At 36.0% G+C, this 27,170-nt stretch overlaps 1 protein-coding gene across 3 annotated transcripts; it reads left to right on the forward strand.

Annotated features, from left to right (window-relative positions):
* The first annotated feature begins 841 nt into the window (after positions 1-841).
* LOC127880224 (DNA-directed RNA polymerase III subunit RPC3-like) lies at positions 842-26,624 on the forward strand. 3 transcript variants are annotated; one of them, XM_052427511.1, is made up of 15 exons: positions 842-977; positions 3,490-3,751; positions 5,429-5,590; positions 6,576-6,658; positions 9,027-9,125; positions 11,174-11,266; positions 16,219-16,299; positions 19,418-19,469; positions 21,101-21,161; positions 21,500-21,566; positions 22,039-22,122; positions 22,745-22,846; positions 23,415-23,464; positions 25,049-25,198; positions 26,465-26,624. In XM_052427511.1, exons 1-15 carry the CDS (start codon positions 909-911, stop codon positions 26,556-26,558), a joined length of 1,509 nt encoding a protein of 502 aa, XP_052283471.1. In that variant the 5' UTR covers positions 842-908; the 3' UTR covers positions 26,559-26,624. The 3 variants fall into 3 exon arrangements, with proteins under 3 accessions (XP_052283471.1, XP_052283470.1, XP_052283472.1); XM_052427510.1 differs by having other exon boundaries at positions 849-1,055; XM_052427512.1 differs by lacking the exon at positions 22,039-22,122 and having other exon boundaries at positions 849-1,055.
* The last annotated feature ends 546 nt before the right edge of the window (positions 26,625-27,170 follow it).

Here is a 27,170-nt window from a genome sequence, read left to right on the forward strand (position 1 = left end):
CTTTTAAGTTCCGATTTTAAATCTATCAATTAAAATTTGTGAACAAGCCCCTTTCAGGAAAATTCACCAAAGTTATATGGTTCACACTTAAAGTGGCCTTTTCACAGATTTTTGCATGTTTTGAAGTTTGTCATTTAATGCTTTATATTGATAATTGCAAACTTTTACATTGGAAATAAAAAGCTCAAGTGAAAAATCGAGAATAAAATTTAAAAAAAAAAAGAAAAAAAAGTAAACCACAACTGGGTTCGAACCACTGACACCTGGAGTCCTGGAGTAAATGTTTTAACCATTTAGACCACTCAGCCATTCGCGCTCAAACAATTTACGAGGTATTTTATACTTAATATAAGAAATCCGCGTAGTTTTGCAAAATATAACGAAAACAAAAGAACTCTCCAAATTATTCAATCATTTCGCGTTGCAACGCTAAATAATTTTTAGGTTTTTAAATCGTCAAAAGATACATATAATGGCTATTTTAGAGATTGGTAAATGTTAAATATTACTGTTTCCTCACAAATATCATAACTAAAACGAAAATTTGGGAATCTTATACAACTTTTTGAAATTTTATCAATTTACCAAAACGTGAAAAGGCCCCTAAAATAGAAAAGAAAGTTATTTACAAAAAAAAAAGAAAAAGAAAGAAAAGAGATCAATAATGTAACAATAGTAGTTGAATTGATCACGATCGAGTGGTGTTAAATAGTAGTAGGGATTCGATACAAATATGCTACGAACCAGACATTTCTTAGGGCGGAGATTGTCAACGGAATACGGACGTCACCATCTATGTATAGAATGGATTACGTGTAGTTTCGTTTATCAGTTGTTTGTAGCCTTAAAGCAGAGAACCAGTCCATGTGTTGTTGCAGTTGTCTGCATCATATTTCCACGTTTTGATCATGTCAAATTGCAAGTCAAGTATCTGCAGCCACCTGATTAAAGATCATTTTGGAGATCTCACACAAACAGTTTGTGATGTATTGTTACAAAAATGCGACTGTCACCTTCGTCAGCTGACATCTGAGGCCAAAATACCCCTCGACCGGGTGCGGTGTTCTGACATTGAAATTTCTTCATTGTTACCAACATTTTAGAAAAATTCACAACATTTTGGACAAAGTTGAATTTTATATACGCGCTTTAATTTCTTAATGAATTTAGATAATTTCCACCACATAATGCTTGTTTACATCATAGGATTTAAACTTGTTATGACAAGCTCTGTTGACACTTTTGCTGATTTTAGGTCTCAAGTTAAGAATAAGAAATGCAAAGTTTATCTTTTTTCAATTTTTAGAAGTAATTTATTTGATGGTTATCCATGACTATTATGACGATCGTACTCATGATTTCTGGTGATCGTTGGAAAGTAGGACATGTTTATTCCAGGGTGATGCTAGCCCAATGTTAAAGACTCACTAAGACTCCTCGCTATTTCAATACTTTTAATGCTCACTCTCTTGGACTCTGTATATATAAAAACTAAATCACCGTTACAACAACGTCATGAACGTCACCGACGTCATTAACAATAAGATATGTTCTATGAATAGATCTCAAGGATATAACATTTCTCCTATCATTTGAAAAAGAATGGAATTGTGCAAATTAAACAAAACAAATAAATTATCAAATAACAATTGATTAAACGTATAATCAATGTTTATGATGGTTATGAATGGACTCCTGTTCCTTGAAAGGCATCAATCATAAAGCCATTTCCGATCAAGTCATTAATTTGCTGATATGTTGAACGCTTCTTGTTAAACTAGATCTGGATAAGCTGTGATCCGATTCATCAGAAGATGAAAAGTCATTAATTCTTCTTTTTCTTGTTCCTCTTTTTTGCACGTTGCTCTTGCCTGGTACTGTATTCTCGTTATGATCGTTTTCAGCAGATTTACATACTTTGGCTATGTGGTGCCACTTGTTGCAATAATAGCACCTTTTTCCATAAGCTATGCAATGCTCCTTTCTTGCATGCACTAGATTTCATCCACAATATCCACACTGTGTGTAATTTCGCTTTGCTATTTTCTGTCTTTGCAAATGCATTTTGGTCCGACTCCTGACTGAATGAATAAATTCTCTGGATTCTTCTTCCGAACTGCTTGAAGCTTCACTATCTGTTTCATTGCTTGTATATCTAACTTCTCTCGACCTCCTGTAAGGTGTAGGTCTGTATCTGTTCCCATGATCTTTTGATCTACAAACCTTCGCAAAATGGTTCAATTTACCGCAAACATCACACTTTTTTCCATAAGCAGGGTATTTCTCTTTCTGAAACGGGTGTTTCATATCGCAGTATCTACAATTCAAGCCTCTGTCGTTTCGCGAATCATTAGTAGCTGTAAATGATTTCTTCTTTTTGCTTACTCTGGCAATGTCCCGATCTTGGTGACCCATCGCCCCAATCTGGACAGATGTATCCTCGTGGATTTGAGCATCGCTTAATGCTTCTTGGAGTGGCCATTGTTTATGTAATACTTTTCTTACAAACTCAGAATTGCTAGTAGTTTGTAAAAGATGTTCAAGTATTCGATCATCAATGTCCACAAAATTGCATGAAAGCGCCTTGTCCCGCAGCCTAGCAGCATATTCAATTGTGCTTTCTCCGCTATTGGGACGCATCTTAAAGAATAAATATCTTGAGTAATGTTTATTCTTTTTAGGAGAAAAATAATCCGATAACTTGCTTGACAGCTTCTAATATTTTGTGCTTTTCTCCGGATCCTCTAAACTTCTACTTAGCCGTTTTACCTCTGGCCCGCCGTAGATAAGTAAAGCGTCCGTTTTATCATCATCTTCAGTGATTTTGAAGTATCTGAGTTGCCTTTCAAAGTCCTCTAGCCATTCACACCATGCCTCACCCGTTGCTATGTGGTCGCTGCAGTCCACCCGAAACGGTTGTAAATCAAGCCTTCTATTGCTGTCCGCCATATCTCAATTCCGTATTATGCGCGCAATAACAGCTGCATCAGTCCTCCAATTTTTTCTCTTGTCGCCAATATATAAGACTCACTCACTAAGACTGCTCGCTATTTCAATACTTTTAATGCTCACTCTCTTGGACTCTGTATATATATAAACTAAATCACCGTGACGACAACGTCATGAACCTCACCGACGTCATTAACAATAAGATATGTTCTATGAATAGATCTCAAGGATATAACACCCAATAATATACTTGTACTCAATACATGTTATTTCAAAATGAGATTTGCACTTTTTTAAAGGCATTTACTAAAATACCCTTCTTGTATAATACTTTGAAAACATGTATGAACATAAATAAGAACAAAATAAATGATACTTTCAACCTTATTATTATGCCATTTTATGTAAGTTAAGTAACCTTTTAGTTATGCAGTTATTGTTGGTGTCTGTTTTATAATAACAATGTTTTTCTTTAAAAGCTTAAATTATTCCTTTGGTTATTGCGAGCAAGTTGTGTAAAGCATCAAACATTTTTTTCAGGTCAAGCATGTTTTAACGGTTCTTATACAGAATAATTTGGTGACATTCCAAAAAAACAAGCGAGGTCAGACAGAATACACCCTCGATCATGATGCCATACTATGGAGAAATCGCATTCCACACTACATATTCTGTGGAAAGAACTTGTACGGCGATGCAGCTGAACTTCTTATTGAGGACATTGCACACAATGGTCAGATTACCATGTCAACTGTTGTGGAAAATGTGACCGATAAACTCAATGAAGCTTTAGAAAATGCAGGTATGTGTATTTGTTGCAGAGTGTGGAAAGATGTAAGTTATTTACTTAAATTCAAAATGCACTTATTTTCAATAAAATAATGATATGATTAGGAGAAAATCGTGAGGAAAAAACTATTACTTATAGACCTGAAAAGAGCTTAATACAGACTAAACCTTTCATTTAACCACTTAAATACATATTTTGACGCATTTGTAATCCCTTAGAAAGTTTAATTTAATAATAACATTTCTTACTAGATCAGAGCTCCAGATAAGGGCCGTACAGCCTTAAATACGCCTTTTTCATGAAGATTTACGCATTTATTTTAATAAACTGGACGTATAATTACGACATTAATATCCATTTTACGCATTTACGAAAAATATCTGGATGTACCGATACGTCTTTTTCAGCGTGGCGTGATTTGTTGGTCTCTAACCTAACGGCGCTTTTCGTTAATTTAAATTACCGAAAAGTTGTAGACTGGGTTCATATATTATTGTCTATTCTGTCGCGTGATTTCCTGTAACTTGTAAATCCGTCAAAAACATTATGTCTGCGCGCAATGGAATGCCGGCTTAACCGAAAGCGGTTCAAAACAACACTTTGTTGTCATATAATGACTACATACGGTGTCGTCTAACCATCCTGACATTAAATCTGTAAACCCAGAAAAAAAACATTGTCGCCCCGATATTTAACGATTTGATTGCATCGGTGGCTTAAAACGTTAGAAAACACGATGATAAACGGACGAGACAGTGAAATAAGTGTTCATTTACTTAGCTTACTAGTTGGCTTGTGTTTTCTTGTCAAGAAAAATGAAGAAATAGTATTAGTCATAAGTTTTAATGTGTAGTTGTATTTGCATCATAATTCAGAATGGAAAACCTAATACAGTAACTGTTTCAGAAGCTACATATATTTATTATAATTGCTGCCAATGTTTCTGTAAAGTCAGTTATACACCCTTCAATATCCAAGAACACGGGTAGAACAAAACTACCTGTATTTTTGGATATGATAGTACAAGTACTAATTGATTTTAAGCGTTACTCCTTTTCTCTCTGTCAGTGGCAGTACCGTTACTAATTTCACAATTCCTTATCTGGAGCTCTGCTAGATTCATTTTTTAAAGGCTTCATTTCCAACCCTAAGATAATGATGAGCAGCAAACAGCATAAAACCTTAACAGACTGCAAGTAACTCACAGACTATTCTGGTTTTATGCTGTTTGCCAATAGCCATTTTCACTTTGCTTGTGAGTGGGAAAGGATTAACTAACATAAATACAAATTGAAACATATGTAATGTAACTTGTAAATTGAAGCATGCCAGTTGTTCTGATTGGTCAGTCATAGCAAAGGTTTTCCATTGGGTTGGGCAGTGCTACACATTGATTGATTGCAGCTTAATTAATAAATTGATAATTGTGTTTCTTACCTCAATATAGCACTTTTTTGGTACATGTATGTCCAATTCATTTTTTCAAGCACCTCGGAGCAGAGGTGTTAAAACAACCTTCAAGTAGGACAATTCTCAGTTACATGAAAAAGCTAGTACTGGTAAACTAGCTCACCCAGGTAAGAGTGAGTTGGTTTTATGACTGAATTATTGTTGAAACAGGCAAACAGCACTGAATAAACAATAACAGCAACAAAACAAACCATTTAACTGTCTTGTTTCTTTAAACAGGACACCCTAAGATTGGTGCCAGTGTTGTGTATGAGAAATTCAAGGCGTTGGCCAACACCCACTTCATCAAGCAATGTGTGAATCCTTTAGAGACGCTGTGCCCTGAAGACATTGATGAATGTGCTGTTGCAAAGTTATACACTGTGCCACCCTTTCAACCTGGTAAACAAACCATCAATTAATAAACATCAATATTTTATTACCTGATTTCATACCTTTGCAAAAGAATGTTTAGAGGTGCTACATTGGAGTCACTCTTTTAGTGGGTTGGTCAGTTAGTTGGTAAATAAGTTGGTTTTTGTTTGTTTTCTCCAAAATGTCATGCTTTTCTGAAATGATATGGGCCGTGCTCTGTGAAAAGGGGTTTAAATGCATGTGCGTAAAGCAGGGCCCTCAATCTATTAAATCTGCCGTCGAAATTCGGCGGCAGTCCCCCACCTAAAAAGTATCCTTTTTTCCCCTTTTGGGGGGAAAAATACCCCCTAAAAAAAGAACGATGTGTCTCATGATTATTTTATCTCAATTCTATTTCAATTTGATCTTTGCAAACATACTAAATTATAAAAAATGCTATGAATATAGTGCAAACATGTACAAATGTAATAATGAGAGAGTAAGTAAAAAAAATCCCCCAAAAAGGGAAACGCCGCGAAAATTCCCCCTCCTAAGGGCTGCGGACCCCTTCCCCCAAAGTAGTGTGAGGGCGCTGGTAAAGTGTCATCCCAGATTAGCTTGTGCAGTCCGCACAGGCTTATCAGGGACAACACGTTCAGCTTTTATGATATTTTTCGTTTAAAGAAAGTCTCTTCTTAGCAAAAAATTAGTTTAGATAGAAAGTGTCGTCCCTGATTAGCCTGTGCGGACTGCACAGGCTAATCTGGGACGACACTTTACGCACATGCATTAAACCCTCTTCTCACAGAACACGGCTTGTATGTACAATATCTGACATTTTTTGTGTTACATTGCTGTTAATTTAAAAATAAATACTTTAATTGTTAATGAATAGGATTAAGTGTTGTGTTTTTGGGCATAAACATATCAGATAATTTTTTATTGGAAAACCAAGTTTACCTTCCACAAATGCATGTGTACAGACATTTTTGTAAGAAAGTTTTCTCTCGCAGTAGTGTATTGTGTGTTGTAGGAAACAGAAAGAGAAAGCTGGCAAGTGATGAAGAAGCTCAGCCTGTAAATAAGAAAATAAAAACTGAAGCAGGAGCATCAGCTGTAAGATTAATGTTCAAGTTTTATATCAAGTCTTTAACCCTTTACTCCTTAGATACGTATTGTGATTCATGTGTAATCGCTTTGAAAGTAACATTTAATTAAATACCTTGCTTACTAAATTCAAGTTTTCAAGGCTTCATTCCAACCCTTAGTTATGCCCCACTTCGAAGAAGAGGGGGTATATTGCTTTGCTCATGTCGGTCGGTAGGTCGGTCGGTCCGTCCACCAGGTGGTTTCCGGATGATAACTCAAGAACGCTTGGGGCTAGCATCATGAAACTTCATAGGTACATTGATCATGACTCGCAGATGACCCCTATTGATTTTGAGGTCACTAGGTCAAAGGTCACAGGTGAAGGTCACAGTTACTGGAAATAGACATTATAAGGATTAAGCATGGTTCAAACAAGGGAAACAACTACGGTTTATGCATGTTCTTTTTATTACAGATTTGCCTCCCTTTAATTCATTCAAAATCTCATTTTACAGCAGAGATTCCAAATCTGACCTGTAAATGAGCCCCATATTTACTGCCAGTGCTAGGTTACCTTTTCCCATTTGATCATTCTTAAGTATTGGTATTGTAATGCTGCTACTGCTGCTGCTACTGCTACTGCTACTACTACTACTACTACTACTACTACTACTACTACTACTACTACTACTACTACTACTACTACTACTACTTCTTCTACTACTACTTCTACTACTACTACTACTACTACTACTACTACTTCTACTACTACTACTACTACTACTTCTACTACTACTACTACTACTACTACTACTACTACTACTACTACTACTACTACTACTCGGGGAATTTTATTTCATCAGGTTGGTGGCAACCCTGATAAACTACATAGCAACTTCATATTTGGCTTACTGGGGGGCATTGTATTTCTCAAAGAAATCTTGTTACTGATGAGCAGCAAACAGCATAAAACCTGAACAGACTGTGAGTGACTCGCAGGCTGTTCTGGTTTTATGCTGGTTGCAAAAGCCATTTTCACTTTTCTTTTATGGGGGAAAGGTTTAATACAGCTAGAATTGAAGACATTTCTGTATATGCCACTCAACACTGATTTCAGTTTTTACCAGAAAGCCGAGCCACTCTCTGGTAAAATCTGGCCTAATGCATGTGCTTTAAGTATCATATCAGATAAGCCTGTGCAGTCTGCCCAGGCTAATGAGGGACAATACCTGCAGCATCTATAGGTTTTTGATGCCAAGCAAATAAACTTATCTGTGTACAATACTTAAGAGAAGATCTCTTTATCCCATCATTCTTGCATGTTTTTGTCTTCATGTAAAACTTAAAAAAATAGAAAATGGCTGTAAACAACCATGAAACATCTAATGATGAAAATAATTACACAATAGCGTCATTATTGTGCGTTTGTTTGCTATATCAACAAGGTTGAGTACACTGAAATTTATCTTATGGGGTTTTATTTGTTAATGCAGGTATGATGATGGGATAAAATATATTATCAAATGAAAGAGCATATCTATCCCTTTTTAATGCACCTATAATTAAAATAACAACCCATTGGATAATTTTTCCTTTGTTCAACTCTGTTGAAATATTTCAAGAAAATCTAAAAAATGATGAGATTAAAAGAATACTAAGTTAGTGTTGAATACTCATCTCAGTACAACCACATGAACCACTTTCTAAGGCTTGTTGCTAAGGTTTTCCTAGCCCCGCAGAATTAACGTATCTATCAGTTAAACTCTAAACTAGTTTTCTTTATGTTGGCTCCCAGGCTAAAACGAGGGTAATCATAAAAGGGTCTAAAGTTTTACATTTTTAGCGAGGCTGTTTTCGGATAAAACCCGAGGTATTCTCATAGCCTGCTCGCCGTCAGGCGTAGTGCTAAAATCTTTACATTGGCTCTAAAATCAAAGTGCTTCCACCTACAACTTTGAAACTTCATATGTAGATGCACCTTGATGAATTTTACACGCCACACCCATTTTGGGTCACAAGGTCAAAGGTCAAGGTCACTGTGACCTCTAAAAAAAAAATACAAAAAAATCTTACAAGCTTTTGCAGCCGAGTGTGGCACCCGTTTTGCAGTGCTCTTGTTTTATTAACGTCAATTTTCAGCAACTAAAACCTTTTGCAATTTTAAACAAAGTAACAAAAAAAGCTTAAGACTTGAACCCTTCATTGTCTGGACAAAATCGAAAAATCACATAGTTTTTAACTGAATAGGTGCGCATCCATGACCCAACAGATTCCTCTCTTGATCTCTGTGCTATACATGAATATCATTATTTTTTGCACGCTATGCCTGATTCTTATTATTTTAAAACAATTGAGTTCTTAATCCTTTATAAGACATGCTTATCCTCCATTTTAGGCTGATGACCATATCTACTGGACAATCAACAACAACAGATTTCACCGCTACTTTACAGACCAGTTACTAATTAAGGCAATTCGCTCGAAAATTGATGAGGTATGTTTCACTTCAACAAGATTTGTATACACAGGGCTCTCAGAAACGCTTAATCAAGCGTATTGGTACGCATACATTTGAAAAATGACGCTTATTGGAAACAAATTGAGATACCCAGGATACACCTTTTTGCATAACTGGGTTCTACAAGTCAATCCATTAACAAACACAACCTGTAAAGCAACCTCCTATTTAAATTCAAGCCAACACAATTTATTTCTTCACACCTTTTTAAAATCCAATTAATCAAATTCATAAATGTTTCTAAATTGTCCATAGTTTTCTCACATCCCATCCCCTATGGAACTAAGCCCTAATGCTTTGTCTGACAGTATTAGCATGCTTCCAGTAATGTAGTATTGATTAATGCTTTTTGAAATGGCCACTAGCTGATGTGTTAGGAATTAACAGTTTTAAATTTCTAGAACCTTGCCAGGACTCTGCATATAGGTCAAAAACTTTTAATGTCTGCCGACACCATTCACAACTTGCAGTTTTTTTAGGCAAAGGTTTAATTGATGTCATCTGGTAACACAGTTGGGATTGTCAAAGACTTTTGTATTTAACTATTTGTATTGTTGTTTCAGATGGAAATATGATTGCAAGGTTATGATAATGTTTTGTTTCCAAAAAAGTAAATGTATATAAGAGGGATGTGAATGTAAATATATTAAGCACTTTTATGCACACTTGCATTAATTATTTCATTTTTTTCCAACATAATTTTTGATTGATGAAACAATAAAGAGAACATAATTAATGAGACTGCTACATTTTGTATTTGGGGTTTGAATAATGAAACCACCAATTATATTATGAATTATTTTACATTCATTTTTTATTCAAATGGATTTTTTGCTTCAAATTTGAAGATGTGTGCAAAATTAATTCGGACTCCTATTTGTTCCTTTTGGACTCCTACTTTTCCAAGTTAGGAGTCCAAGTACACCTGTTTTAACCCTTTCAGCGCGGGAACCGAATTTTTAAGGCCTGTGCAAACAGTTTGGATCCAGATGAGACGACACATAACGTGGCGTCTCATCAGGATCCAAACTATTTGCTATTCTGATAGTATTCTTTGAAAAAAATCGAAGAAAATGCTATTTTTTTTAATTTAGCAGACAACATTTTAGCAGACGACAAATTTCCCAGCATGCAAAGGGTTAAAATCCTAGGGAGACCCCTGATACAGAAATACACTTCCTGACATGAGGATATTTTGCCGCTACTTGAAGGTGGCAGGAACTGTCAGTTTTTAAATGTGTGTATGTGATTTCATTTGTAGACCATGTTTTTAATCCCTCACCCAAAAAGCTTTTAATTTTGCTTACCTTTACAATATTAATTTAAAATGCATTATAACGCTACTAATAAACATAATCTTGTACTGAAGAAATTTTGTGTACAAACCTATTTTATTATCCCCCGCCATAGGCGTTGTCCGTCCATCCGTCTTTCCGTCCGTCCGGCACTTTTGTGTCCAGAGCCATATCTTGGAAGTGCTTTCGCGGATTTCAATGAAACTTGGTATGAGTATCTATATGGATAAGAGGATGATGCACGCCTAATGGCATTGTACACCATCTGTTAATAACAGAGTTATGGCCCTTTGTATCTTGGAAAAATGCTTTTTTGTGCCTGGAGTCATATCTTGGAAGTGCTTTGGCGGATTTCATTGAAACTTGGTATGAGTATATATATGGATAAGGGGATGATGCACGCCAAATGGCATTGTACACCATTGGATAATAAAGGAGTTATGGCCCTTTGTATCTTGAAAAAAAATCTTTTTTGAGTGTCAAATATAACACTTTTGTGTCCAGAAGCATATTGGCGGGGGATATCAATTCAACGAATTTGCTTGTTTTACATGGTATGTAAATGAAATATAAAAATTTTGTATTTATGCCTGATATACCAGTAATGCTTGTTTATTTCACAATTTTAATAACATAAATAGTTGAAAATAACTTAAATCCTCTTTTTCTTATTAAATTGTCACGTTACCCATTTCCCTAAGGAATTGTATTGCAATCTGTACACTGCAGCGAGCAGGTCAGATCCTGCAGACCATACTTCGGCTGAATGAGGTGATGACAGAGGACCTCGCCCTCACCTCCAATCCAGTCTCCTTTATTGAGGTACCCATTCGTGAAACATCGTTACATTCATAAAGCAGGTCATATGATCTGATTATCCAATCTGAATACAGCGTCAACATGATAGTTAAAGAAGTTTTAATAATGTTATGATTGCATGCTTGATTGTTTGTGTAATATCCTGTTAATATTAGTTGTGGCAATTTTTATGCCCCTGAAGGCTGGCATATAATTTTTGAACTGTGCGTCAGTCCAGTCTGTCCGAAAAGTTTAACATTGGTTTATAACTTTTGCAATATTGAAGATAGCAACTTGATATTTGGCATGCATGTGTATCTCATGAAGCTGCACATTTTGAGTGGTGAAAGGTCAAGGTCATCCTTCAAGGTCAAAGGTCAAATATATGGCGTCTGTCCATCCGTCCGAAAACTTTAACATTTGTCATAACTTTTGCAATATTGAAGATAGCAACTTGATATTTGGAATGCATGTGAATCTCATGGAGCTGCACATTTTGAGTGGTGAAAGGTCAAGGTCATCTTTCATGGTAAAGGTCAAATATATGGCTTCACAGTGGTGGAGAAGGGGGCATTGTGTTTCTGACAAACACATCTCTTGTTGTGCTCTCTTTTGAAGAAGGTGGCATGTAGCAGTCACACTGCGTTTGAGCAAAAATTCTTGTCTTAGTCATAACTTTGCCATATATTGATTGATTTCCAATTAACATGTCATAAATGTTAAACATCATAACATGATGTGTTGCTTGTAAAACCATCTTCCTGTTTCAAAGGCCAAGTTCAATTATCAAATTTGGCTGTAAACCAGCTTGAAAATTCCTGTCTCTGCCATATATTTGCCATATATTTATTGATTTGAAAATAAATAGGCACAAATGCAGTCCATCATAAGATTATGTGTTGTGTGTAAACTCATTTCTCTTCCACAAAGGTCAAGGCCACACTTTGAGTTGAAAGGTCAAACCTTAGAACATATTGTCCTGACTGTTACTTGTCATTCATATTTTTATTATGAAATAACTTATCACTGATGACCACCATGAAGAGCCAGCATTTCCTGTGTAAAATTGTCCCTATCTCAGATGTCAAGGTTGCTCTTAAAGGTCAAAGGCCATAAAACAGCTTGTCTAAGCTAAAACTTGTGCTGCAACAATATACCAGTATATTGGTATATATTGCTATATGAAATCGGCATATTGTATTGCAATACGATTTTCATCATACATACCGGTACGAAAATTCTACGAAAAATTCATCCATATTTCGCCCAGAAAAGCCATCCGAAATAATGATATCAAGGTAAACAAAACAAATTGGTGTTAAATTTAAGATGAAGCTTATGGAAATACGAACAAAAAAACAATTAATTACATGATACAAATGTAAATTGATGTTTATATTATAAACTGTAAAGACAGAAATAATAATGATAAAAAAAAAGTTACGTAACAGCATTCTGATAAGTTACACGACCGGCTTTTAAACATCCACAATTCTCTTTCGGGTTATTATTCTTCTTGTTGTCTTGTTGGCTTTTATAATAGTTCTCAAAATGGCAGACGAAACAAAAGCCGAGTTTGACTTTATAGACATTTTGTAAAAAAGGCTAGAATTGCCAATAGGATATAACTAGAACTTAAGCATACAATACAAAGGTTATGTTCTTGTTATTAAGTTGGTTTTGGTGATTAGCTGGCGAGTTATAATTTAGGTACAAGTTAGCAATAAATTGCAGTACGGGTTTTGAACTGACAATATATTGCTTTACAGTTTTTGGCGTTTTATTGCAGCACTAGCTTAAACTATGCCATTCAACATGCAATTTTGAAATAACTCAACACAAATGACTAACAGAGGTGATTTAGAGTCACATGTATCACCCGTCTCATTACGTCAAGGACACACTTAGTGGTCAAAAGTATTATATGACCTTAAACAGCTTATATTTGAGTTTTGAGATTAAGTGGAATGTTGGGTTATGGTTTCCCTATCAACACGTCTTGTTTATCTGTGTATGTTCTTATAAAAACAGGCCTGGTAATTGGAGCTGAGTTGGCACATAAAGGTGTATCGGACTGTCCAGACCATTGTTTTGTCCATCATGAATTGATTTTCACACATTGAAACCAGGCTTTAGGGTTCAACTCGATGTATAATTTAAGAAGACAAGCTTTGTTTGTGGCCTACTAAAAATGTATATGTATGATTTAATAATAACATATATTAATTGTTATCCCCCGCCAGAGGCGGAGGGATATTGTTTTGGCGTTGTCCGTCCGTCTGGCTGTCCGTCCGTCCGGCACTTTTGTGTCCGGAGCCATATCTTGGAAGTGCTTTGGCGGATTTCATTGAAACTTCGTATGAGAATATATATGCATTAGAGGATGATGCAAGCCAAATGGCATTGTACACCATCTGTTAAAAACAGAGTTATGGCCCTTTGTATCTTGAAAAAATGCTTTTTACTATAGGCACTTTTGTGTCCGGAGCCATATCTTGGAAGTGCTTTGGCGGATTTCATTGAAACTTGGTATGAGTATATATATGCATAAGAGGATGATGCACTCCAAATGGCATTGTATACCATCTGTTAAAAACAGAGTAATGGCCCTTTGTATCTTGAAAAAATGCTTTTTACTATAGGCACTTTTGTGTCCGGAGCCATATCTTTGAAGTGCCCTGGCAGATTTCATTGAAACTTGGTTAGAGTATATATCCCTCGCCAGAGGCGGAGGGATATTGTTTTGGCGCTGTCCGTCTGTCCGTCACTTTTGTGTCCGGAGCCATATCTTGGAAGTTCTTTTGCGGATTTCATTGAAACTTGGTATGAGTATATATATTGATAATAGGATGATGCATGCCAAATGGCATTGTACACCATCTGATAATAACAGAGTTATGGCCCTTTGTATCTTCAAAAAAAATGCTTTTTTAGTGTCAAATATAACACTTTTGTGTCCAGAAGTATATAGGCGGGGTATATCAATTCAACGAATTTGCTTGTTGTTTTTAGCTTACCTGTCACGAAGTGACATGGTGAGCTTATGTGACCCTGTGATGTCCGGTGTGCTTGCTTGTGTGCGTGCGTGTGTCCGTCAACTTGTTTGTGTAGACAGAAGAGGTCACAGTTTTCATCCAATCTTTATGAAATTTGGTCAGAATGTTTATCTTTATGAAATCTGGGTTGGGATTGTATTTGGGTCATCTGGGGTCAAACACTAGGTCACTAGGTCAAATAATAGAAAAAACTTGTGTAGACAATAGAGGTCACAGTTTTCATCCAATCTTTATGAAATTTGGTTAGAATGTTTATATTGATGAAATCTGGGTTGGGATTGTATTTGGGTCATCTGGGGTCAAAAACTAGGTGATTAGGTCAAATAATAGAAAAACCTTGTGTAGACAATAGAGGTCACAGATTTCATCCAATCTTTATGAAATTTGGTCAGAATGTTATCATGATGAAATCTGGGTTGGGATTGTATTTGGGTCATCTGGGATGAAAAAATTAGGTCACTAGGTCAAATATTAGAAAAACCTTGTGTAGACAATAGAGGTCACAGTTTTCATTCAATCTTAATGAAATTTGATCAGAATGTTTATCTTCATGAAATCTGGGTTGTGATTGTATTTGGGTATCTGGGGTCAAAAACTAGGTCAAATAATAGAAAAAGCTTCTGTAGGCAATAGAGGTTACAGTGTTCATCCAATCTTTATGAAATTTGGTCAGAATGTGTATCTTGATAACATCTGGATTGATATTGTATTTGGGTCATCTGGGGTCAGAAACTAGGTCACTAGGTCAAATAATAGAAAAACCTTGTGAAGACAGTAGAGGTCACAGTTTTCATCAGATCTTAATGAAATATGGTCAGAATGTTTGTCTTGTTAAAACTGGGTTGGGATTGTATTTGGGTCATCTGGGGTCAAAAACTAGGTCTCTAAGTCAAAGTTAAAAAACACTTTTGTAGACCTACTGGTCACAGTTTTCATCCAAACTTAATAAAATATTGCCAGAATATTGATGAAATTTGGGTTGGGATTGTATTTGAGTCATCTGTGGTCAAAAACTAGGTCACTAGGTCAAATCATAGACAAACATTGTGTAGACAATAGAGGTCATAGTTTTCATCTGATCTTAATGAAATGTGGACAGAATGTCTATCTTGATAATATCTGATTTTGGATCGTATATGGGTCATCTGGGGTCAAAAATTAGGTCATCGGGCCAATTCTAGTAAAACCTTGTGTAGATGAAAGAGGTCACAGTTTTCATCACGTCTTAAAGCGGGTATATACGATTTTGTCAAATATTTATGAATTCATATAAAATGTGTAAAAACTTATTATATATATATATTTCAATATAAATTAAAATAAAAGTTGAGAAGAACCTGTGTCGAAAAATGCAAAATAAGCCAGATATTAAATTCTGAAATTGAAAACGGCTGTTCAGCCGAATTCGCCAGCATGTATACCATACATGTACGTTGTGAATCTAAACTTAGTTTAACGGTTTATTTGAATTCCTGCAACGATATCTATTCATACGACACACGAACACTAGCTCCGATCCTAATACAAAGACGAATGCTTTGGTTATTGTAGGAAAATATGCACGTCACAATCGGCTCGGGGCGCTAATTTGTCTTTGCTGCATTTTATGAAATTCGGCTTTAATGTATGATTTTTCTTGCCTATATATGGTTATTGTAACATGTTTTATCAATATATTACAATTAAACACATATAACAAATCGTATATACCCGCTTTAATGAAATTTTGTCAGAATGTATTCATTGATGAAATCTGGCTTGGGATTGTATATGGGTCTGATAGAATTGAAGTTGATGTAGCAAGGTTAGTCAGGTGAGTGATTCAGGGCCATCATGGCCCTCTTGTTTGTGTATAGGATTAAAAAAATAAAACATCAACACTTTTCTATGAAAGTTGTTAATGTGAAATGTTTCTTACAGATATTTCAGGCTTTACCTAAAGACTTGCAACTCTCAAAGCAGATCTGTGAACAGTACTTGACAGTCATGGCTGATGATTCGGTAATATGTTAACCACAAAATGGCCTAAGACATTGTTATTATCAGATGTTATTTTCATATATGGGATTCATATTTGTAAAAGTTATTAGACAATATAATTAATTTTTATTCCAACAGAATGTTTTTAGCTCACCTGAGTACAACATGCTCATGGTGAGCTTTTGTGATCGCCTTTTGTCCGTTGGCCGTCGTCAACATTTTGCCTTGTGAACACTCTAGAGGCCACATATATTGTGCGATCTTCATGAAACTTGGTCAGAACATTTGTCCCAATGATACCTCTACTGAGTTCGAAACTGGGTCATGCTGGGTTAAAAACTAGGTCACTAGGTCAAAAAAAACAAAAATAACTTGTAAACACTGTAGAAGTCACATTTGATGTCCAATCTTCATGTAACTTTGTTAAAATGTTTGTCTAAGTGATATGTTGGTTGAGTTGAAAAATGGTTCCGGTCAGTTGAAAAAACATGGCCGCCAGGGGGCGAGTCAGTATTCCTTATATGGCTATAGAGAAACCTTGTGAACACTCATGGAGTCAAAAATTTTGCCCAAAAATTATGGAACTTGGTGAAAACATTAGTTTCATTGATATCCGGGACGAGTTCGAAAATGGTCCAAATCGGTGAAAAAACATGGCCGCCAGGGGGTGGGGCAGTTTTCTCTATATGTATATAGTGAAAACATGTGAACACTCTAGAAGTCACATTTTTGTTCCGATCTTCATGAAATTTGGTCAGAATATTTGTTTCCTGTATGCAATTGTTGACTTCGAAAATGGTTCGAATCGGTAAAAAACATGGCCGCCATGGGGGGTCATTTTCCTTATATTTATATAGTAAAAATAGCTTGTGAACACTCTACAATATACATTTTTTGCCTATTCATCATGAAATTTTGTCTAAACATCAATTTTATAGATATCTTGGACGGGTTCAAAAATGGTCATTATAGTTGGAGAAACATGGCCGACAGGGGGTGTGGCAGTTTTCTCTATATGTATTAAGTGAAAAAAATGTGAACTGTCAAGAAGACACATTTTTTTGCCCAATGTTCATGAAATTTGGTCAGAACATTTTTTTTCCTGGATATGATGGATGAGTTTGAAAATGGTTCGGATCGGTAAAAAAACATGGCCGCCAGGTGGGGGGGGCGGTCATTTTCCTTATATTTACATAGTAAAAAAGCTTGTGAACACTCTAGAAGCCACATTTTTTGCCTAATCATCATGAAATTTGGTCAAAACATTGGTTTTGTATATATCTCGGACGAGTTCCAAAGTGGTCGTGATCATTTGAAAAACATGGCCGCCAGGGGGTGGGGCATTTTTGTCTATATGTATATAGTGAACACATGTGAACAGTCTAGAAGACACATTTTTGCCCAATCTTCATGAAATTTGGTCAGAACATTTGTTTCCTGGACGGTTGAGTTCAAAAATGGTTCGGATTGGTAAAAAAACATGGCCGCCAGGGGTGGTCATTTTCCTTATATTTATATAGTAAAAAAAGCTTGTGACATTTTTTGTCCAATCATCATGAAACTTGGTCAAAACATTGGTTTTTTGAATATCTTGTTATGAAATCTAGGCCGAGTTCCTGTATGGTTTCGGTCTGTTGAAAAACATGGCTTTAAATGGCTTTATAGTGTAACCTTGTTTACACTCTACTAAGAAATTACCAATGTACAGGTTGAATGAAATTTATGCATATTATGATATTCATGATCTTCATGCAGTTATCTGAATATTAATTCTGCCGATAAGATATACAGTTAAATTGCCAAAAAAAATTTTTTAGTTTTGTTCCTTTCTGAAGAGGATTATTATGTTGATGATTGGTTGGGGATAAAGTGCAACAAACATATTTACATGTATGCCATCTGAAAACCCTTTATTAAATACCCGGTATTCTCAAAATTTCAAGTAGTAAATTAATTTCACAGAAAATTACTTAGGGGAGAAACAACTGCATATCACTTGAATTGTGTTTGACCTCCAATCATGAATGCATGGCTTGTCAGGATTGCACTCTTATTTCTCCAATGATCCCATTCATCTACCTGCTTATCAGCAACTAATTATTTCTCTTTTGACTGTGCCTGAATTGTTCTGGTACACTAGTACTCATTGATGTGATGTAACAGGCTTGCAGCTGAAATGTCCTTAGTCCCTAGAAATAGGCCCCAGCTGGGAACTAACATCAAAGACCTTCAGACTGATTAGAGTGGAACACAAATTGTTATGGCACACAGTTTATGGATGAGGTCGGTAGTTTTGGTGTGATTATCTAAGATTTGTGTTTAAAATAGGGTTGGTAGTTGTTTTAATTGGAAATATCATTGCAAGGTGAGTCTGAAAATAGTTCCAGTTTGTTTAAAAGCAAGGCCCTGAGATGTGTGGAAGATTTCTTTTTATTGCTATAGTGAAACATTTTGAACTCGCTATAAGTCACATTTTAGTTCAATCTTAATGAAACATGCTGAGAACATATGTTCCTATAATATATTGATTTATTTTGAAAATGGCTCCGGTGCTCTGAAGAGCATGGTTTTCAGGGGCAAGCGAATTTATTCTTGTGAACAATATGATAATATTTCATGTTTCATGAAGTACTTTTATTATTTTGACTCCACCTTCCCAGAATAGTTTAGTTACTTCGGGTCTCAGGTGAGCGCCTGAGGGCCCATGGCCCTCTTGTTTATTCTGTATTAAATTTTATTTGAGGACTTTTGTAAGCGTGGCATGGTTATTGTCCCCTACCGGTGAAACCGGAGGGGACTTATGGTTTGCGCTCTGTGTGTCCGTCAGTATGTCCGACAGTCACTCTGTCATACTTTTCTGGATCCTGCGATAACTTTAAAAGTTCTTAATATTTTTTCATGAAACTTGAAACATGAATAGTTGGCAATATGGAGATAATGCACGTCATTTCATTTTGTTCCTAGGTCAAAAATTCTGGTTGCTATGGCAACAAATATAAACAAATAAAAATCAAAAAAATCTGACAACAGTGGAGTTTCACCGGTAGGGGACCATATTGCTTGACAATAGTCTTGTTGTTGATGCATTGTAAAAGGATGCAAGCTTCAACATATAGACAAAATTTGTTTTTGTTTTCAGACTGGATTTGTGAACAAAATTGGGGACAGTGGTGGCGGCATGTACACTATCAGTATCCTTTGGTTCCAATCAATTCAGAACCTGGGAATGACTATTCATTCAAGGGCTATTCTTTCATATCCACAGTATGCAGAATTTCTGCCAGGAGTTCATGAATAGATTCCAGGCCTAGAAAAGTTGAGTTTGGAAGGGTTATCGCCCTTTGTTATAAGAAAATTTTGATTTTTAGGATGATTGTAAGTGCACTTTGGGAACACTGGTTGGTGCATACACAGAATTATCATCTTTATTGAAAAACTAATGTATACAAAAACAATGTGTGTGTGTATTTCTTTTTACCTTGCAGTCAAGGATAACCCATGAAAGTGCAAGCACTTATTTCCAATAGGATCCTTTGGTTTTGCTGAAGAGACAGCTAGCAGCAGAGACAGTATTGGTATACAAGGAATCCGGGTGCGATACCTTAGCTCTTTGCCAAATTGCCAATAGATCCCTTGGCTCTTTTATGTGCTCAATGTATAGCACCGATACACGCGAGAATTACCTGGATTTCATACCAGTACATCTCTAGTTGGGTGGGAAACACTTGAAGCATTTCTGAAATTTCCAGTGCCCCGGCGGGGAATTGAACTGGGGACCTCTGGAATGGTGTACCACTCTACCACAAAAACAATTAACTGGTGGTTCATATTATGTAATTGTCAATTATCGCAGTAAATACTCTCGAACATCAATGAAATGCGTCCTAATCATCTTTGTATAGCACTGCTGATTAAACAGCAGGATGATGGTTCTTGCATTCGCCCCACATCATGCAAGACTTTTCTGTACTCCAGAAGTCCATGGAAATCATTAGCTTAGCATCCAGAGTTGGAAACCTAAAGGACCTGTACATCCGGTCTTTTATTTTGGCATTTTGGAGATAAATGGAATTTTATTATTAAAGTAAAAAAGAAACAAGTTTGTTAAACTTTAATTTAAAGTGGAATTAATAACAAAATAATAATGCTTATTTTTAAATGCTATAGAAAAGAAAGTCAAAGATTTTGTTCATGTTGATAATTTAATGTCCCCCACCTACTATAGTGGGGGACATATTGATTTTGCCCTGTCTGTTGGTTTATCTGTTGGTCTGTCTGTTGGTCTGTCTGTTGGTTTATTTGCTCCAACTTTAACATTTTGTCAAATGTTTTGAATTCACTGTTTACATAAAATAATAGAATGCACTAATTAAACTGCAATTAAAAAATTCTATTAACACATCACTTACCAGGAAAATCAATTGATGAACTCGTGTAATCTATTACTGTTTCCTCTTACAAATTTTTTGCGTAGAACAAGCAAACTGCTCAAGTTGAGAACTTACACGAGGTTTGTTGCTTATTGACTCATATTTACTCATATCATATGACATGATGAGCGGCAGATTATGTGATGTCATAGCAATTAAGGGATGTCCTCATACCACCCTAGATTATGAAGGGACCGTGGCCATGAAAGCCCTTTGGGATGTGTGGAAACCCTGATAGTATACAGTCATGGGATGTTTTGTTCAAATGTGTATGGTAAATCTGCTGACATTATTGTTTCAAATGTACAATCAATACTTCATTGTCTACATCTAAAGAAAAAATAATCCATACAGTGGTCACAAGTTATTATTAATTCCTTGATGGAAATCAGACATGATGAAAGCCATGACTACTATCTGTACGGCACATGTTGAGTCTGTCATTCAGGAGAGGTAAGGACATGTGGTCATCAGTACTGATTACAAACTATGATGGATTAATACTTTTTGTGACATTTTATGTAGAAATTCAATGTGAATGACGCACTTAAATAAATAAAAAATTGCGAGTTTTAAGTAGACATTTTGTACATGGAAAATGATTAACTATTCCAAACCAATTTTAATCTGATTTTAATGTGACATGTAAAATAATACTTTACTAATACAGAACTTGACAAGAAATGCTAATTTCTCTATACAAGTATAAACATCACATATATGCAAGTAGTAAATTTATCTCTAATCAAAACATCTCCAGTCTGACGTTTAACATTTAATTATTTCCCAAGGTTTGGATCAAAGAGTTTAAGAATTTTCCGAGTCCTGATCCTCAAAAAACATCTGGAACAGAAACAGGTATCTATTTTATATGTAATGTTAAGGTTCTTCAGTCTACTTACATTCATTTTCATAATATGTTCTTAAGGCCCCTGGCATATTGATGTGTCATGTATTTTATTTGGAAGTCATGTTTTGATTGTTGTGATAGTCCGTTACAGATTACCGGTATATAGAATTGACCGCTTTGTCTAGCTGGCTCAGATTCGATTGCTGCAACTCTTAGGCACTTACACAGTTGATACATAAGAGTTTTCCTTAACCATCACCCAACCCCTCTTTTACCTTGACATACAAATTTGCTGTCCAGCACCAACCAGGGGCCTGTGTGTTTGTCAAAGTTATGAATCACAGGCAACCAATTATGTAAATAGTGGGACTATCTCTGTGAATGTTTATTAGTTATTTTATAGGAATTGTTTCCTTCGTAACACTAAAAGGTATTTTATCGGGTTTCACAAGTTCTAGTATTTTATATCGCAACTTTTAGATAGAAGAGCTGGTCATGATTCCAGCTAAAGAAGCCAAAGAGCTCCTGTATAACATGTTTGCTCAGAACTTCATAACCATTACTGTAAGTTGTAACCTACAAATCCTCAAATAAGTGTAATTGCTCACTTATTTCTAATTTCTATTGCTGATATCTCCCTACCTCTGATTCAAGTAGTGCAATTCTTAGTTACTGGCATAAGTACATGCACTTAATTATCGTACACCTGGAAGTAGTGGTATGACTGAAATATTGTTGAAAACAGCAAAGGATCACAACTTAATTCTTTCATGCTCGGAAGCAATGTGAAAATGGCTATATTCAACCAGCATAAAACCAGAACAGCCTGCAGGTTACTCACAGTCTGTTCAGGTTTTATGCTGTTTGCTTATCATTACATTAGGGTTGAAAATGAAACCTTTAAAACTTGAATCTTTTAAGAAGAAGTGTCAAAGTGCGTATCTAGGAGGTAAAGAGTTAAATCACCAATTGTTACTTTAACATCAAAGCGATCACCATATTCTTAAATATTGGCAATGTGTATGTTGGTCCTTGATACTGATGAGCAGCAAACAGCATAAAACCTGAACAGACTGCGATTTCCTCGCATGCTCTTCAGGTCTTATGCTTTTGCGTATAGCCATTTTGACTTTGCTTCTGAGTGGGAAAGGGCAGATGTTCCCACTGTGTGTGTTGATTCTTGCAGGAGATCTCCAAGACTGCTGACCATGCCCCGGCCAGATCCTTTTATCTGTTCAGGGTCAACTTGGAGCAGGTGGCTCGCATGCTGCTGGAGCACTCTATGAAGGTGAGCAAGTCACGCATATGTTTTGTCACTTAACCCTTTGCATGCTGGGAAATTTGTTGTCTGCAAAAATGTCGTCTGCTGAATTTCTAAAATTAGCATTTTCTTTGAATTTTTCTCAAGGAATACTATCAGAATAGCAAACAGTTTGGATCCTGATGAGACGCCACGTTTTGTGGCGTCTCATCTGGATCCAAACTGTTTGCACAGGCCTTCAAAATTCGGTTCCCGCACTGAAAGGGTTAAAAGTAATAAGTTTTACCAGTTTTTGTAATTTATTTATATTTGATTTATATGCTAGTTGGTGATGTATCTCAAAAATATGTTTGTTATGGTATCTATATGTGCTTAGCTTTTTTAAATTGTGCAGAATTGTGCATGGCAATTTATAATTGAAGGTAATTAATTTGAAGTTCAGAACTGAACTTATTATATAAGTAATCATCAAATAATAAATTATCCATTTGTTATCCCAGTTTTATTTATAATCACTTAATGCAAAATGTCTTGCCACAAAAAACTTCAAAACAGCTAGCATCAACAAAAATGATTCGTTCTATCTCATTTTCAGGCTTTAATGAATACAATAGTGAAACGGGAAATGGAAACAAGGGAAAACAGGTATATTGACTCTTCATTATTGTGTTTTTCATTAAGTTATATCCTATGTTACAAGCATTTGACAACACCTAAATGAGAAGATGTTTTGTTGTTATCTTTAAATCCAAATTCATGGGACAATCGCCTTCTAAAGGTCATTTGTATTTACTTCAACAGTCTTCTTCCACCTTACGCTCCTTATGTTTGTGGGAGATAACGGATATTAGATATGTAAATGAGAGTTGCACCAACAGAATAGCTGAAACTATCACTTAAAGCCGTTTTGGGTAACTGTTTATGACAACTAATCATAATCTTTGAATTTGAGTGACTTTTTGCTTACACTAAAAGTTGGTCATATGCAGCGATAGTTGAGGAATATATTTGGATAAATAACTGATAATCATCATGGAAACATTCCAAGATACCGTAATAAAAACAAGTTCAAAGTTTAAGTTTGTGTTTTTAGTTTGTAACTTTGCATCATCTAATTTGGTTTACATTAGTAGAATACTCCAATTCTATTATATAATTCTATATTGATGGATTTTAACTATTTCAGTGCTGGAACCGAATTTTGAAGGCCTTTGTAAACAGTTTGGATCCAGATGAGACGCCACAAAACGTGGCGTCTCATCAGGATCCAAACTGTTTGCTATTCTAATAGTATTTTTTTATTTATTTTTTGGAAGAAAATGCTAATATTTAGAGATTCAGCAGACGACATTTTAGCATACGACAAATTTCCCAGCATGCAAAGGGTTAAAATAACTTTGCACACAAATTGGAACCATCATACAATGACATGTTGCATGAGACAACTGTCTTCCTACCCCAAATGCATCATACTAATAGGTAAAAGATCAAATTAGAAAACAAAAGTTGAATGTCTGGTGTCTATGTCCTTCCTACTGACGCCTGTCTTATTTATTTTCAAAATAACCAAAGAAAACTTTCAGAAAATTATGAGAAAATGAAACACCAGAAGTGTGGAATACATTTAGTTTATTTGCTTGCCATGAAAACATGATCCACTAGCCGAGGCTCCTTTTTCATGTTCCAAGCCTAGATTAATACATTTATCTGTAGTCAACACTAACATAGTATTCTCACATGTATTAACCTCAATTAAGTGCACAATTTTGATGACGTTTAAACTCCATATGTTTTTTTTATATTACTGACCGGTAACACATATTGATTGCGCCCACTTTCTGTGATATCAGGTCACTTACCAATTACACAAAGCCACACCGTTTCTCATCAATATCAGACTTGTCTTAAAACACATAGTATCAAAAGTCATCAATGGTATGAGCCTTGTTGGGGGAAAACTGAGCCTTATACATATGCATAAAGTATCATCCCAGATTAGCCTGTGCAGTTTGCACAGGCTTATCTGTGAAGACACATTCTGCTTTTATGGATTTTTTTTCGCTTAGAGGATGATTACTCTAAATGATAATCATTTTTAGATGGAAAGTTTCGTCTCTGATTAGCCTGTGTGGAATACACAGGCTTATCTTGGCCAACACTTTAAACACACGCATTAAGCCCAGTTTTCCCAGATAGAGGCTCACATATTGTCTCTGTCCACCACTGAAGGCGCTTGATGGAGAAGGAAGAGCGGGCAGAGGCGATCATCGCCAACCTGGAACGCAGCGGGGGAGACGCCGAGCAGAAAGAGGAGATCCTGCAGTCCATCACACCCGCCGAGAAAACACAGCTCAAGAGGGTCAAACATATGATCAATATGTGAGACTTTATGCATCTAATGACATGGTGGATGATCAATGTGATTAATACAAACATGCTTCAAATCTCTGGCATACTGTTTGGTGAAGTGAACAAGAGCTGTCTCCATTGGAAGACATATGCCCCTGAAAAATGCTTTTGCAAAACCCAAACGCAGATTTCAAAACCTAAACGCGGACACTAAGTTTAAGGTAAAGGGGTTAAAATTTGTGTGGGTATGGAAAGGCCTTGTCCATATACACGTGCATACCAAATATGAAGGTTACATCTGAAGGGACATAGAAGTTATAAGCATTTTTTTTAATCTAAACGCAAAAGTGTGACGGACAGACAGACGAACGGGCAGTGCGACTGCTATATGCCACCCTTCCGGGGGCATAAAAATATGTCTTGTTGCTTTTATGACAGGCCTTAAGGGTAACAATTGTGTGGAGATCAATTAGTTTTGAGTAATGGTTATTGATAGATGTTTGCTATTTTGGACAGTGCTGCAGATTTTGTAACTTGTAACTGGGCCTAAATGTACTTATTGTCCCCTACCGGTGAGCTTGAAGGAGACTTATGGTTTGCACTCCCTCTGTCAGTGTCTGTCTGTCTCTCAGTTTGTCACACTTTTCTGGATCTTGCGATAACTTTTAAAGTTCTTCATGATTTTTCATGAAACTTGAAACATGGATAGATTGCAATATGGAGATTATGCACATCATTTAATTTTGTTCCTAGGTCAAGAATTCTGATTGCTATGGCAACAACAACAAAATCTGACAATGGTGGAGTTTCACCGGTAGGGGACAATATTGCTTGGCAATCTCTTGTTCACTTCTTATCTGGATATTATGAATATTCTAAATGACATTGTATATTCACTTCGTTCTTTCTATGATGAATTGTTTGTAGGACTAGTGGGGTAATTATTTAATCCAGTGATACATTACATGATTAGCAAATGACCATTTTAGTAAAGTAATGATTAATACTGTTAATGAAATCACCTGAATACAATTAACCCTTTCAGTGCGGGAACCGAATTTTGAAGGCCTGTGCAAACAGTTTGGATCCAGATGAGACGCCACAGAACGTGGCGTCTCATCAGGATCCAAACTGTTTGCTATTCTGATAGTATTCTTTGGAAAAAATCGAAGAAAATGCTAATTTTTTTAATTTAGCAGACAACATTTTAGCAGACGACAAATTTCCCAGCATGCAAAGGGTTAAGTTATTATTAGCAAGACATATGAACATGTGTGTGTGTCCGTCTGTTCTCAGGCTAGATCAGTGTGAGCTGCAGCTGGATGAGACAATATTCGTGTTGGAGACCTACCTCCAGTACTGTGAGACAAAACTGAAGACAAAACGCTGACAGCTGCTGAAATCTGTTATGGATGGTGTTTGATTGATAAAAAAGTAATAAAAACAAGAAGTTTTACATCTGTGTTCTGATGATTCCCAAATCCAGAATTCATGTAGGTACTATAAAACGACTGATATTATCATAGCTCTAAATAATAGCATTTTGTTTGGTAGCACACCTGAGCACAAGGTAGTCATGGTGAGATATTCTGGGTCACCCTATACCGCGCATATGTCATTGTGCGTCAGGCATGTTTGGATGACTTGTAGTTAAGCTTGTGAACATTCTAGATGCCTCATTGTTGCACCTTATCTAGATGAAACTTGGTGAGAATGTTTATCTTGACAATATCTATGCCGATTACCAATCTGGGACATGTGCATCCAAAAACTAGGTCACCAGTTCACACTGTAGAAAAACCTTGTTTCCACTATAGAGACCATAATTTTAACCCTTTGCATGCTGGGAAATTTGTCGTCTGCTAAAATGTTTTCTGCTGAATTTCTAAAATTAGCATTTTCTTCGATTTTTTTCAAAGAATACTATCAGAATAGCAAACAGTTTGGATCCTGATGAGACGCCACGTTCTGTGGCATCTCATCTGGATCCAAACTGTTTGCA

The sequence above is a fragment of the Dreissena polymorpha genome, chromosome 4, assembly GCF_020536995.1.
Source record: "Dreissena polymorpha isolate Duluth1 chromosome 4, UMN_Dpol_1.0, whole genome shotgun sequence".
Lineage (NCBI taxonomy): Eukaryota > Metazoa > Mollusca > Bivalvia > Myida > Dreissenidae > Dreissena > Dreissena polymorpha.